The 11,752-nt window shown below is 60.6% G+C and overlaps 1 protein-coding gene across 1 annotated transcript in view; it reads right to left on the reverse strand.

Moving 5' to 3' along the window:
* ARVCF (ARVCF, delta catenin family member) overlaps positions 1-11,752 on the reverse strand; it is a 38,188-nt gene that overhangs the window by 2,203 nt on the left and 24,233 nt on the right. The window contains 9 exon segments of the mRNA XM_023763223.1: positions 46-208; positions 529-656; positions 2,115-2,186; positions 3,969-4,140; positions 4,526-4,643; positions 5,493-5,676; positions 6,233-6,732; positions 7,722-8,248; positions 8,438-8,596. Coding sequence (XP_023618991.1) covers positions 46-208; positions 529-656; positions 2,115-2,186; positions 3,969-4,140; positions 4,526-4,643; positions 5,493-5,676; positions 6,233-6,732; positions 7,722-8,248; positions 8,438-8,596 — 2,023 coding nt within the window.

Here is an 11,752-nt window from a genome sequence, read left to right on the forward strand (position 1 = left end):
GCCCCCTACGTTAGGACCCCGAGGGCCCGTCCATCCGGTTCCCACCCAGTGTCCTCACCGATGAGGTCCTTGTGCGTCGGTCCAGCGAAAGGTTCCGCAAGGCAATGGCGACAGCACGCACCACCTTGTCGGTCTCGGACTGCAGCAGCTCCACCAGCACCGGCAGACCGCGCTCCTTGCGCACGGTGGCGCGAATGTAGGTGGCCCACTGTGGCAGCAGAGAAGGCGGAGCACACTCAGCACATGGAGTAGCACCCCACACAGGATGGACTCTCCCACCTGAGCCCTGACCACTCCTTCAGCTGGACTGTGCTCCTGACAAAGCCTTACACCAGGGCACAACTCTCCCTCCACCAGACGCCTCCACACCCACCACCCAGGGCACACTGCTTGCAGCCCTAGTGCCCAGAACCCCTGACCTTGGGGAGGCTCCTCCCCTCCCCCTGCCTGGCCAAAGGCAGGAGTAGGCACCAACAGAGACACGGGGGTTCCCTCTCTGGCCCCTCCCTGCCAGACATGGCCTCTCACCATCCAGTTGCCAGCACTGAGGTTCTGTAGGGCACCAGCCGCAGCCTCCAGGGTGTTGAAGTTCCGGCTCTCCGTGAGGAGTGAGAGGTAGAGACGCACCACCTCGGGCTGGTACAGCAACTCAAAGCCTGGGCACAGAGCACCAGCTGCCTACGGTCGCCCAGACCGCCCCACATCACCGCCTCTCCCTCCTCCTCCTCCCAGGGCAAGGCTGAGCTGGGACCAGGGATGGGTGTGGTGCAATGTTACGTGCACCACGATAAAAAGTGAAAAAGCAGTCCCACTTCACAGAGGAATCGAGAGGCTCAGGGAGGCCTACCAGTGGAGAGAAGGTGGCAACCAGGGCCTCTCCCCTAGCAACAGGACTCAAACTCCCTAGCAACAAAACCCATCCTCCCAGTAGCTAACAGGGGCTGTGCAACTGGAGGGTGAGGCCTAGCGACAAGACCCACCTCCCCTAGCAACAGGGCCCAGCTCCCGTATATAACTGAGGCTCTGTTACCAGGGTCATGCCCTTAGCAACAGGGCCCATCCCTCCAAGAGGTCCAGGCCTGGCAGCAGCACTCGCCAGTGTTTCAGAGATGAGGGGCTGAGCAGTTGCCAAGGCTACTGTACCCACACCGGGGCTTCTGCCTGTTCCTGGACATTACCTCCCTGTCCCCTGACTCCCTCCCTAGTCCTCATGTCCTATGCTCCCTCCACCCCAGCCTAGCTGGGCTTCCAATTCCCCAAACACGTGGCCCCCTGAGGTGTTGGCCCAGGCTGATTCCTCAGCCTGTGGTGTCCCCCCCAGATCTCCTGTGGCTGGTCCCTTTCATTCTGCTTGGGAGCATCTGGGCTCGCAGGGTGGGCTGTGGGCTGTGGCCTGGAATCTCTCTCACTCAGGCTGGATTCCCATTGCACAGAACAATGCCAGCACCCAGCAGGGTTCCAACAGATGCGGGACTAGAAGCACAAACCACTCTGCCCCTGTATGAATCAGGCTGATCTGGCGCAGCCTCCGTACTGAATCTGACTGTACCGTCCTGGTACCCAAAACACTCGGAGCGAACCTGACACTAGAGGCCTTGCCAGCCAGCCCCTGCCCTTCACTGAGGGCCTCGCTCCAAAGCTGAGACCCAGCAGCAAGAGCCTGGCCTCTATCCCCCCATCCTGGTGACCTGTGGCACTGACTCCGATTCTAACCCTCTGCTGGTGCCCAGGGACTAGGTCAGTGATGGCGAACCTTTTGAGCTCGGCGTGTCAGCATTTTGAAAAACCCTAACTTAACTCTGGTGCCGTGTCACATATAGAAATTTTCTGATATTTGCAACCACAGTAAAACAAAGACTTATATTTTTTATATTTATTTTATATATTTAAATGCCATTTAACAAAGAAAAATCAACCAAAAAAATGAGTTTGCGTGTCACCTCTGACACGCGTGTCACAGGTTCGCCATCACTGGACTAGGTGGTCCTCCGGGGAACGCCACACCTGTGGGCCCATGTCCATACTGGATCCGCAAGGCCCTTCAGGCCTCCTTAGTGGCACAAAGCTTCACTACTGGACAGTCCCAAGCCTGGACTCTACCTCCACCCACTCACCTTTGGCGGCCTCCGTTCTCTTGGGCAGGTCCAACGTGTCAAAGTTTCGGTCCATCTCTCCATCCTTCCTCCCTGGAACAGAAGAACAGTGGGAGGTGAGGTGGACCCCGTGGGGGGAAGGTGTGTGTCACGAGGACTGGGCACAGCACTTTTCTGCCTAGAGCCCAGAAAGCACCCCCATGTCCAGGACGAGGCACCAAGAGGCCAGGGGGGCAGTGTTAGCAGCAGGGCCTAGGGATGTCCCAGCCAGGACTCATCTCCCACCAGGTGCTGGGAGCTGCACTGCAGACCTGCCCAGTGGCCTCCTTGTGGCTGCCAGGTGTGTGAACTGAGGGATTCGGTGGCTGGGTGGTGGGTAGGTGCACACAGGGAAGCCGAGGCCTGGCAGGGACCGGACATGCCTGGCTATACAAGGCAGGGCTGGGGCCAATGAGTCCTACCCAGGGGGAAACTTGCCCGTCTGGGGCCTAGACCCGGTCCCAGGCTCTGTTGGTCAGGAGAACCCTGCTCACAGGCCAAGCCCCTGCAGCAGCTCCACCTAACACCTGTCAGCCTCGACCTGTACACCTCTGGGTGCATCGCCACCTCCTGGCTATCATCCCCACCTCAGATGAAGGAGTTTCTCCTTTGGAAAGCAGCAGAGCTGAGTTTAAGCAGTCACCAACCTTTCGGACCTCAGGGACCACTGGTTGGCGACCACTGCTCCAAAGGTTTCCTTAAACCAGCGGTCACCAACCTTTCGGACCTCAGGGACCACCAGTGGTCTGCGGACCACCGGTTGGCAACCGCTGGTTTAGATGACCTGGGACCCCCACCATCCCTGGCCTTCTGGGGCCTTTATGTGGTCCCTGTGTGAGCCACACATGCCCCATTCCACTGGAGAGACACCCCCAGGCCTTGAGGACATCAGCTCTGCCCCAGTCCTAGCTCCAGGCCCAGCCCTGCCTGGGGAGCAAAGTCTGAGGTTACAGAGGGACAGCCCCTTAGCCTCCAAATTAGTGCAGGGCTGACATTCCTGCGGTTGTCATGGAGATGGCTGCCCAGAGAAGGGACTGGGGGTGGGGCAGGACCTTGAGGCTGGAAAGCCCTGCCGTTTAGAAGACCACTGCCTGAGCAGTAAGGGAGGGGGCTGTGCCTCCATGGTGCCCACTGCACTCGCCAGGCCTGGATGGCAGGAAAACAGGGACTCACCTTGATGGAACCAGTCCTCTGGGCGGCCGGAGGAAGCACAGGAGAAAGGAGATGAGCCTGAGCGGGCAGCACCCCCCACCCTGTGCCCTCCCAGGAAGCCTCAACTTCCCACTGCACACCCTGGGTTAAACAGGTGGCATGAGGAATCTCACCCCAATTACTCTTGGGGGTTGAGTGCCCACAAGTAGGACAGCAAAGGGGTCAGCAAATGCCCACACTGGTGGGACAGGTGAAGGTGATCCACAGATTCCAGCAGCTGCCGGGTGATGTTGGAACCTGCACCCTGAAGGTGGAGCGGAGTGCTGCCCCCAGGATTTCTCAGGGTCTTCAGGTAGGTGCTCTATCAATGCCAGAAGGTGGCATCATCTTCGGCGCTTTCCAAACTTGGGCCCATAGAACCCTCCCTAGAGCTAAGGGACTAGGCCCGCCACATGGGTTCTCTCCTACCCTCCCCTGCGGTCACCACAGTGCAGAGGGGTGAAGGCTGGGCCTGTTGGATGGGTATCCCAGGGTGGCCCACCCACCTTGGCTCCCTGCTTCCCCACTTGCCATGAACGCCATAGGTATAGAGAGCCTCAGCCTGTGTGTGTGCGGCGGGGGCGGGGGGGCGTGGCGGAGGGAAGAGGTTCTAAAGTGGTACCCCACCCCGTCCCATCCACATACCTTTGGTCTTCTTGCCACCAAAGCAGCCAGCATCATCCCGCCTCCGGTGCTGGGAGCCCACAGTACTGCCCAGGGGCCCAGGTTCGGCCTCCTGGTACCTGTCGGCCCCGGGCACCTCCTTGTGCACGTGGTACGACAGGTTCCGCATGATGCATACGCAGTTCTCCACCGACTGTGGGAGAAGAGAGCTGGTGGGGTACGGCCGGGTGGGCAGGGGGATGCTAAGCCTCTGAGAGGGCCGAGGGTGTGGCCATGGAGGCCTGAGACAGGGGGCCCACACGGGCAAGAACCCTCAGGCAGGGGCCAAGAGAGGAAAAGGGTAGAGCACCGACTTCCTGTAGGACCTCATCTGGGCTTTGGGGCAGGCCCACTGCACAATATGGTCACTGCAGGGTGGCCCGTGCTGCCCCAGACGTGCGGGCCTGTTCCCTCTGTGCCACCCATATGCTTCAAGCCCCCTGGGCCCCGTTTCTGGTCCATCTCCCTGACCCTTTGTGGGAGGCCGAGTCTGCCCCTGACGGGGACCTGCTGGGACCACCGTGTCTCACCCCGCCCACCTTGTTGTCTGTGTCCTTCCTGCCCACGGCTGACTGAAGGGCATGCAGGAGCGCGTCCACCAGCCCTTCACATTCCCGAAGTCGCCGCCGGGCCTCTGCGCCATCTGAGCTCACGTTCCTGGGTAGCCAAGAGCAAGCTCCGTGACCCCTGGCTCCCACCGGGACTCCCCGGGCCCCCACCTGGCCTTGGGGGCTTGTTTCCATCTACCAAATGGACACTAACACTGCCCTGTTGAGGTGATCGGCAGCTGACACCAGCCTGCAGCAGTGAAGGGGGTGAGGCTGGCCTTCCTTCGGGGGAGGGGGCCCTAACCTGGCATCTCCATGGCGGGGGTGGGGGGAAAGGCTTTCCTGACTCCCAGTTCAATTGGAAAGGGACAGAGGTGGGTCCAGAAGCCTGGATCTGTGCACAGACCATTCTGGCTTCCCCCTGCCCCAATGGCAGCTCTCCTATTCCTAAGGTCGGGATCCTATAGGATGGGGCCATATCTTGATAAATAGTCAGGACTGTGGGGACACTGGACTGCCTGTGGGGTCCCTGCAGGCCCTCCTGTTGTGGGGGAGAGGTCACAGGAGGTGGGATGAGGCCTCTGAGGCAGACTGAAGAGGAGGGTCCTGGCTCCCCATTCCCTGGGTGTCATGATGATGGAAGAGTGGGTCGAAGCTGGGCATGAACAGGGCCATGGGGTACCACACAACAGGGTGGCAGACTTTGTCCAGAGGCGGCCCTTGGGCGTAAGTATAAGCCCATGAGGCCCCATTCTCGGGACTGGGACAGGAACTGTGACAGGGCTGATCCCTAAGACTCGGGCAGCTAGTTGTCTTCCAGGTTATCTGGGACAGGAGGACATGGCTCTCCCAGGATAGCTGTTTGCATGCAGGTTCTGGTGCCCGGCTCCTGCCTCCTTGACCAGGAACAGCCCAGGGCGGCTGCTCAGGGGGTGCCTGAGCCCGGCCCCACCCCCACCTCAAGCAGCCTGATGTGTTCTTGAAGACAGTCGTCCACTCGGCATCCCGTGGCTTGGAGTCCTCATTGGGCTCTCGCTCCCAGCCCGAATGGGGCACAATGACCTCGTGGGTCAGTGTCTGTAGGCCATGGTCAATGATGACCATCTTCAGGGGCTCGTAGGATGACAGGTTCCAGAGTGTGCCTGTGGGGCACCATTGACCAGCCAGTGCTGACCATGGGCACTGCCTCCCTGCCTCCCATGTGACTGCTCAGGACCTGCCGCACCATCCATCATGCCCCAGCTCAGGCCAGAAGGTAGGAAATGACAAAAGCTGTTCCAGGCTCTGGATGCTCCTCCTGGCTGGGGCATATGGCACCTACCACTGGCTCCCACTGAGGAGGGGGTGAGGGCCCAAGGGGCTGGGACAAGAGCAAGGAGCCTGGGGCTGGAGACAGCAGGTGCCTTCTCTTCCCCACCCCTTCCCAGCCACACGGGTGGGTAGGCCTACGACTGGGGCCACAAGGAAAGGTGGTCATGTGACCCTGCCATTGGGAGTCGGACCGGGTGGGGAGGGGCCCAGTGGCAGCCCCACCAGTGGCAGCAAAGTCAGAGGTAAAGATTGGGGACCTTTCATGGCTTCTAAGCCTGACACCTGCCCCCAGCAGCTGGGACTCCTGACTACATGGGGTGCTTTCCCGGGCCAAGCCTCACTCTCGTCTCTTCCCAGGGGATGCAGGGCCGGCCAGGTGCCACTCACCTGTGACGAGCTCTCGGACCTCATTGTCCCGGGCGGCCCGCAGCAGGCGCACCAGGGCGGGCACGCCGCCACAGTCCCGGATGGCGGCCTTGTTGTCAGTGTCTCGGCCATAGGAGAGGTTGCGCAGTGCCCCACAGGCCCGGCGCCGCACCTCTGCCCTTGGGTGGTCCAGCAGAGCCACGAGCAGGGGCAGCCCCCGCAGCTGCCTCACACGCCGCTTGACACCCTCGTTCTCAAAGCACAGGTGCTGCAGGTAGGCAGCTGCGTTGGCCTTCACGGGGTCCACGGGGTGCCGCAGCATGGCCAGTACCTCGGGCAGCTCAGGGTCCCGCCAGCGTGGCTCTTTACGGGCGCTGTCGACAGAGGGCGAGCGCCGCACCATCCGGTCCAGGCTGCCCAGGCTGCCCCGTTCTGGCTGGGCCAGGGGTGCTGCTGTTGCCGGGAATGGGGGCCTCTCCTCCATCAGCTCACCGCCATCATCGGCCACGTCCTCATAGGCCCTGTGCAAACGAACAGGGCACGCGAACACGTTCTCAGCGGCTGCCCGCCCTACCCCTGAGCTGCCCCAACAGACCTCCAGGGAAACGTGAACCCACTGAGGGTGGGACTGGGCCTGGAGTGTTGGTACTTGGCCCCAAGCACCGCATGGGTGTTGAGAGTCACACCCCAGCCCAGCAAGAACCGACTCAGAACCAATGACAGAACCAACCCCAGCCAATGGTCACCAGGGCTGCATCCCTCCCAGAGAGGGCTCACTCACTCCCGTCACCAGGCAGTGTCCCCTGATTCTGAGCTAAATGCCTTTCTAGGAAATATCTGCCCATGCCTGGGAAGTCCCACCATCCCATGAGGCCCGTCTCTGCCTGGTGCCAGGATGTGGGGGGAGGTGATCTTCTTTGTATATGGCCATCCTGGTGGGCCCATCTAAGGGGCATACAGACTACCAGTCCCCCAGGGCACAGATGTCCTTGTGGGTTTTTACCATCAAACCCACTTCCCAGGAGAGGGACTCAGGTTAGGAGGAGCCAGGTGTCTTGCCCATGGTCATGTAACATACTCCTGACCCAGGTTGTGGTCATGTTCCCATTCTACAGATAGAGAAACTGAGGGCAGAGGGAACAGATCCAGAGGTTACTCTGAGAAGGTCTGGGGGGAGGTGGGGCTCTTGGGTTCCAGTTGCATCTGTGCATGAGGCCCGGGGAGAGGCTGAGGCTTCAAGCTGAGCCTCTTGGGTTCCTGTCTTCAGGGTCACCTGCCTAGAGCAGGGGCACTATGACCAGCTTCTTTCATGCCCAGACCTGCAGGGAAGGCACCCAGTGCAACTTCCACTTCCACCTGCTGTCCTTGAGAAGCATGGAGGCCAATTCAAACTGACGTGTGCGTGACGAACTCATTTAGCCCGGGCAGCTAGACTACCTGTGGGGTACTCTCTGTTGGGCGAGTGGAAGGCAGACTCCCTGTTGGTGGTGGCAGGGCACAGGGTGCTCACCTAGTGCGAAGGCCCCGCCCACAATCAGGCCGCCTCCTCGTGGCGGTGCCATAGTCAGGCTCCAGCTCCGGGCCACCCCCGTCATCGGCAGCCAGGCTGCGTGTGTCGTCTTCCAAGCCATATGGCTCTGCCTGGAAGCGCTCGGGCTGGGAGCGACCGGCCGGCGGCACAGGTTCTGGGCCCTCGGTGAAGGCTTCACGGCGGCCAGGCAGCGTGAAGCAGCCATCACCAGGGCCGGGGCCAAGAGGGCCACCACGTGGGGGCCGCACACCCAGCCCCCGGGACAGGCTGCCATAGCTGGGGATGTCCCGGGGCTCGGGGCTGTCAGGAAAGCCACTCCCACTGCTGAGGTAGGTTCGAGAGAGCGTGGCCGCCGGGCCACCCCCACGCAGCAGGAAGTGCCGGTCCAGGGTGCCATCACCGAAGTGTCCTAGCGGGGGGCCACCATCCAGGAGGGGGAGGCCGTCTGGGCCCATGGGCACCTGGCGCACGGTGCGTGTAGTCACTGTCTTGACCATCTTGGTGACCTGGTGAGTAAGTAGGCAGCCAATGGGCTGGGCAGCCTGAGAGGCCCAGACACTGCCCACGGGGCCAGAGTGGCCTCTGTCGTCCACCCGAACAAGTGGCCTCTAGGAAGCTGGGGCATGTGCCCACTCTACACACGGGACAACTGCGGCTCCACAGCCCACTTGCCAAGCACTTGGGCCCAGCCATACCTTGGTCTCCGTGCGCCGCGTGGTGCCATCTTCTGACATGACAATGGACACGTGGGAGGTGGGGGTGCCGGGGTCCTCCTCCACCGTCACGGTCTCCTCCAGCACCTCCGGCGCCTCCGGCATTGTGGCCAGTGAGACCTGGCTGCCCGGGCTCTGCTCCTGGGTGAGGGGTGTGGGTGTCGGTGGGCGGACCCAACGCTCACCCTGCCCTAGAGTGCAGGTGGGTGCTGGCCTGGATGCGAGGAATGACTTCATCCCCACCCTCGGAACCCACTGACCGGAGGGCCTGTTTCAGCCCCAGCTGGTGAGGACAGCACGTGCCTGCCTCTGAACGCTGAGGGGCTGACCTTGCCCTGTTGCCCCATCTCAAGGGGGGGTCCCCAGAGGCTGGGCCCCATTCCAGGGCCTCCTGGGGCTGAGCTGGCAGAAAAGGTCCCGTGTCTTAGCAGTGAGGCCTGACTGCAGCAGGCTCCTGGGGGCCCAAGGCCAGGCAGGACCCACTGGATGTCCTCCGGGTGTCCTGGGCCACCTCCCTGCCCCACCTCACAAATGCTGAGTACAGAGGCCTTAAGGGGCAGTTTCAGTAGCGTTCACCAACTCGCTGTGGCCACACCGAGGCTCCCCTGTCCCTAAGGCCAGCCAGACACCCTCGCAGACCAGAAATACCCAGCTCCCAGAATGCCTTGTGCACTCGGAGGACCAAAATATCCTCACACTCCTTCCGGCTCAGACACTCTTAGGGTGTTGAGTGGGCAAGGCCTAGTCCTACCATCACTAAGACCCTGAGAGCCCAGAGACTGGGTTCAGGCCAAGAAGTGGGTTCAGGCCAAGGGGGCCCGGCTTGCCCTTGACAAGAACACCAGTGTCCCCTCCCTGTTCACCACCCCAGGTCTCCCCAACCTTGGCCCACTGCTCCTGAACACCTGCCTCATTCTCAACCTGCTCCCCCCCACCCCCAACCTCTCCCCGCCATCATCCCTGCAGAGGACGACCATGGTGGAATTCCAGGCAAGATGGCTCTGGACAGAGGCTCTTCAAAGGCCCTGTCCCCTCTGGCCAGTGGGGAAACTGAGGCTCAAAAAGGACAGGCCAGCCCTTAGCAGAACTGGCTAGTCCCCTGCTGTGCTGTGTGGCACAGGGACCAAGATCTACCCCTGGGTCTCTGACCATATGAATTCCACACACAGCACCAACGTCTCAGGATCAGCACCTGGCCATGGTGGGCAGGGGCTGAAATCCAAGCCACAGCGGGTGGGTAATGGAGAGCACATTCCTGGACAGCCAGGGCCAGCAGAAGCACAGGCTCTGCTCTGCAGCCCAGGCCCCAGGCCTTACAGGATGGGTCCCTGGCCTGGGCCCCAGGCCCCTAAGGCCTGCGCAGGCATGGAGCTGAGGCCGAGGAAGACCAGCAGCTCCCATCTGCATCTGCCTGGCATCAGAGCCCTACTCAGCTCCTGTCCCTGAGTCTCGCTCGGAGTTATGCAGGGAAAGGCAGTCAGAGGTGCCTTCAGGGTGTGACATCTTCCCAGGTCGGGGTCCTGTCCTGAAGGAATGCTTGAGCCCCCCAACTGCTTGTAGTATTGAGGTTCTGGGTCCCTGTGACTTCTTCAGGGGTCCAGGGAAGGGCCTAAATTATCATGATAGGACAAGTGCATCCCTCGGGCTCTGGTGACACAGGAAGGAAGAAGCACAGAATGTAGCCCAAGCAGGAGAACACATGTGATTTTATAAAAGGGAAACTGAGGCCTGACAAAGGGGAAAAGCTCTACCCAGAACTTCACAAACTGCTAATGGGGGGATTTCAGGCATCCTTATAGAAGACGATTTTGCACAGAAGGCAATTTTGCAAAGCCTTTTAGCCACACCTCAGCCCTTGTGGGCCACAGCCTTGACTGTCACTTTCTTAGTCTTGGGATGCAGGGGGAGTCCCTACTGGAGACCTGGCCAGGAAGGAGGAACACTGTCCCCTGGGAAAGAGAAGTAAACTGAGGCCCAGAGTAGGGACGTGCGGATGGGTTGCCAGGCAGGGTGGCCTGAGCGCTTCTTGGAGGGCACTGGGGAGCCAGGACAGTTCTGAAACAGGAGAAGGTTTAGGAATGGCCTGTCACTGCTGGGGCTTTGGGTGCCCCATCTGTATTTAGCAAGTACAGGAACAGATGTGTGGCAGGGACTGAATTCTCTCTGCTGGGTTTCCGAGGGCCAGGCACGGAGCGGCCTCGGGTCTGGCTGGCCCTGGTGGTTGCAAGTATCAGGGCGGGGCAAGAAGCAAGACTGACATGAGGGACCAGGACTGTTGCCCAGGACACAACACTGCCAGTGGGATATGGCCCCTCGGTAAATTTGCATACATTTGCATACATTATCACTTTCAACTCCCTGGCTGGGATTGGGGGAAGCACATTTCAGATCTCAATACTACTCTGTGGTCTAGCTTATTCTTTTCATTCCGATCTGTAGTGAGGTTCTGACACAGTGAAGTCAGGAGGGTGAGGAGATGGGGTGTCCAGGAGAGCCAGGGCCCTCCAACAGGGCCTGACAATCCTGCAGCACCACCCATCTACACCCAGTCCAGGCAGCCCTGTAGCGCGATCCTGAGGCACCAAGAGCCCCTGCTGGCAAATGACCTCAGGGAGCTAAAAACAGGCGATGACTTCACCCAGGCGGGCAGGCAGGCAGGAGCCTGAGTCAGCCGGAGATCATGGAAAGGCCTGGCCCCCATTACCTATGCCTGGGCACACGCATGCAGACAGGGACCTAGTCACACATGTGCATGTACCTGATCCCTCTGAAAGGGACACACGTGTGCACGAGAACCAGCCTGGCCCATAGGCCTGAGTAAATCCGTGTGTGCTCTAACAGCACTCAGTGGGCAGTGCCCACCATCCGCAGAGGTGTGTACACATCCCCACCACCTCCTGTCTTCCACCATGGGCCAGACTCCCTCAACCAGCATCCAGGCATCCACTATAGGAGTCTCAGAGCTGGAAGCAGATGGGGGAACTGAGGCCTGGGGTAGGGAGAAGCCTAAGGTCTATCCGTGGCTTGGGACTGTGCAGCATCTTTGGGCTGGGGACATGGGATCATGGGCTGATGACGAGCACACAGTTGATGCTCAACAGAGGCAGCTGACCAGAGGGCCTGGATCCTTGGCTAGTCTTGAGGCCCTGCTCTAGGGCCACATGTACCTCCCATGTCCACCTACCCAGGCCAGCCCACCCTCAGCAACCCCTTGTCCCTGCAGCCCCAGATCCACCCTTATCACTGACTGGGGAACTGAAGGGGGGACGGCATTTTAGTTTTCTTCCATGTTCTGAT

Source organism: Myotis lucifugus, unplaced genomic scaffold (genome assembly GCF_000147115.1).
Source record: "Myotis lucifugus unplaced genomic scaffold, Myoluc2.0 scaffold_276, whole genome shotgun sequence".
Taxonomy (NCBI): domain Eukaryota; kingdom Metazoa; phylum Chordata; class Mammalia; order Chiroptera; family Vespertilionidae; genus Myotis; species Myotis lucifugus.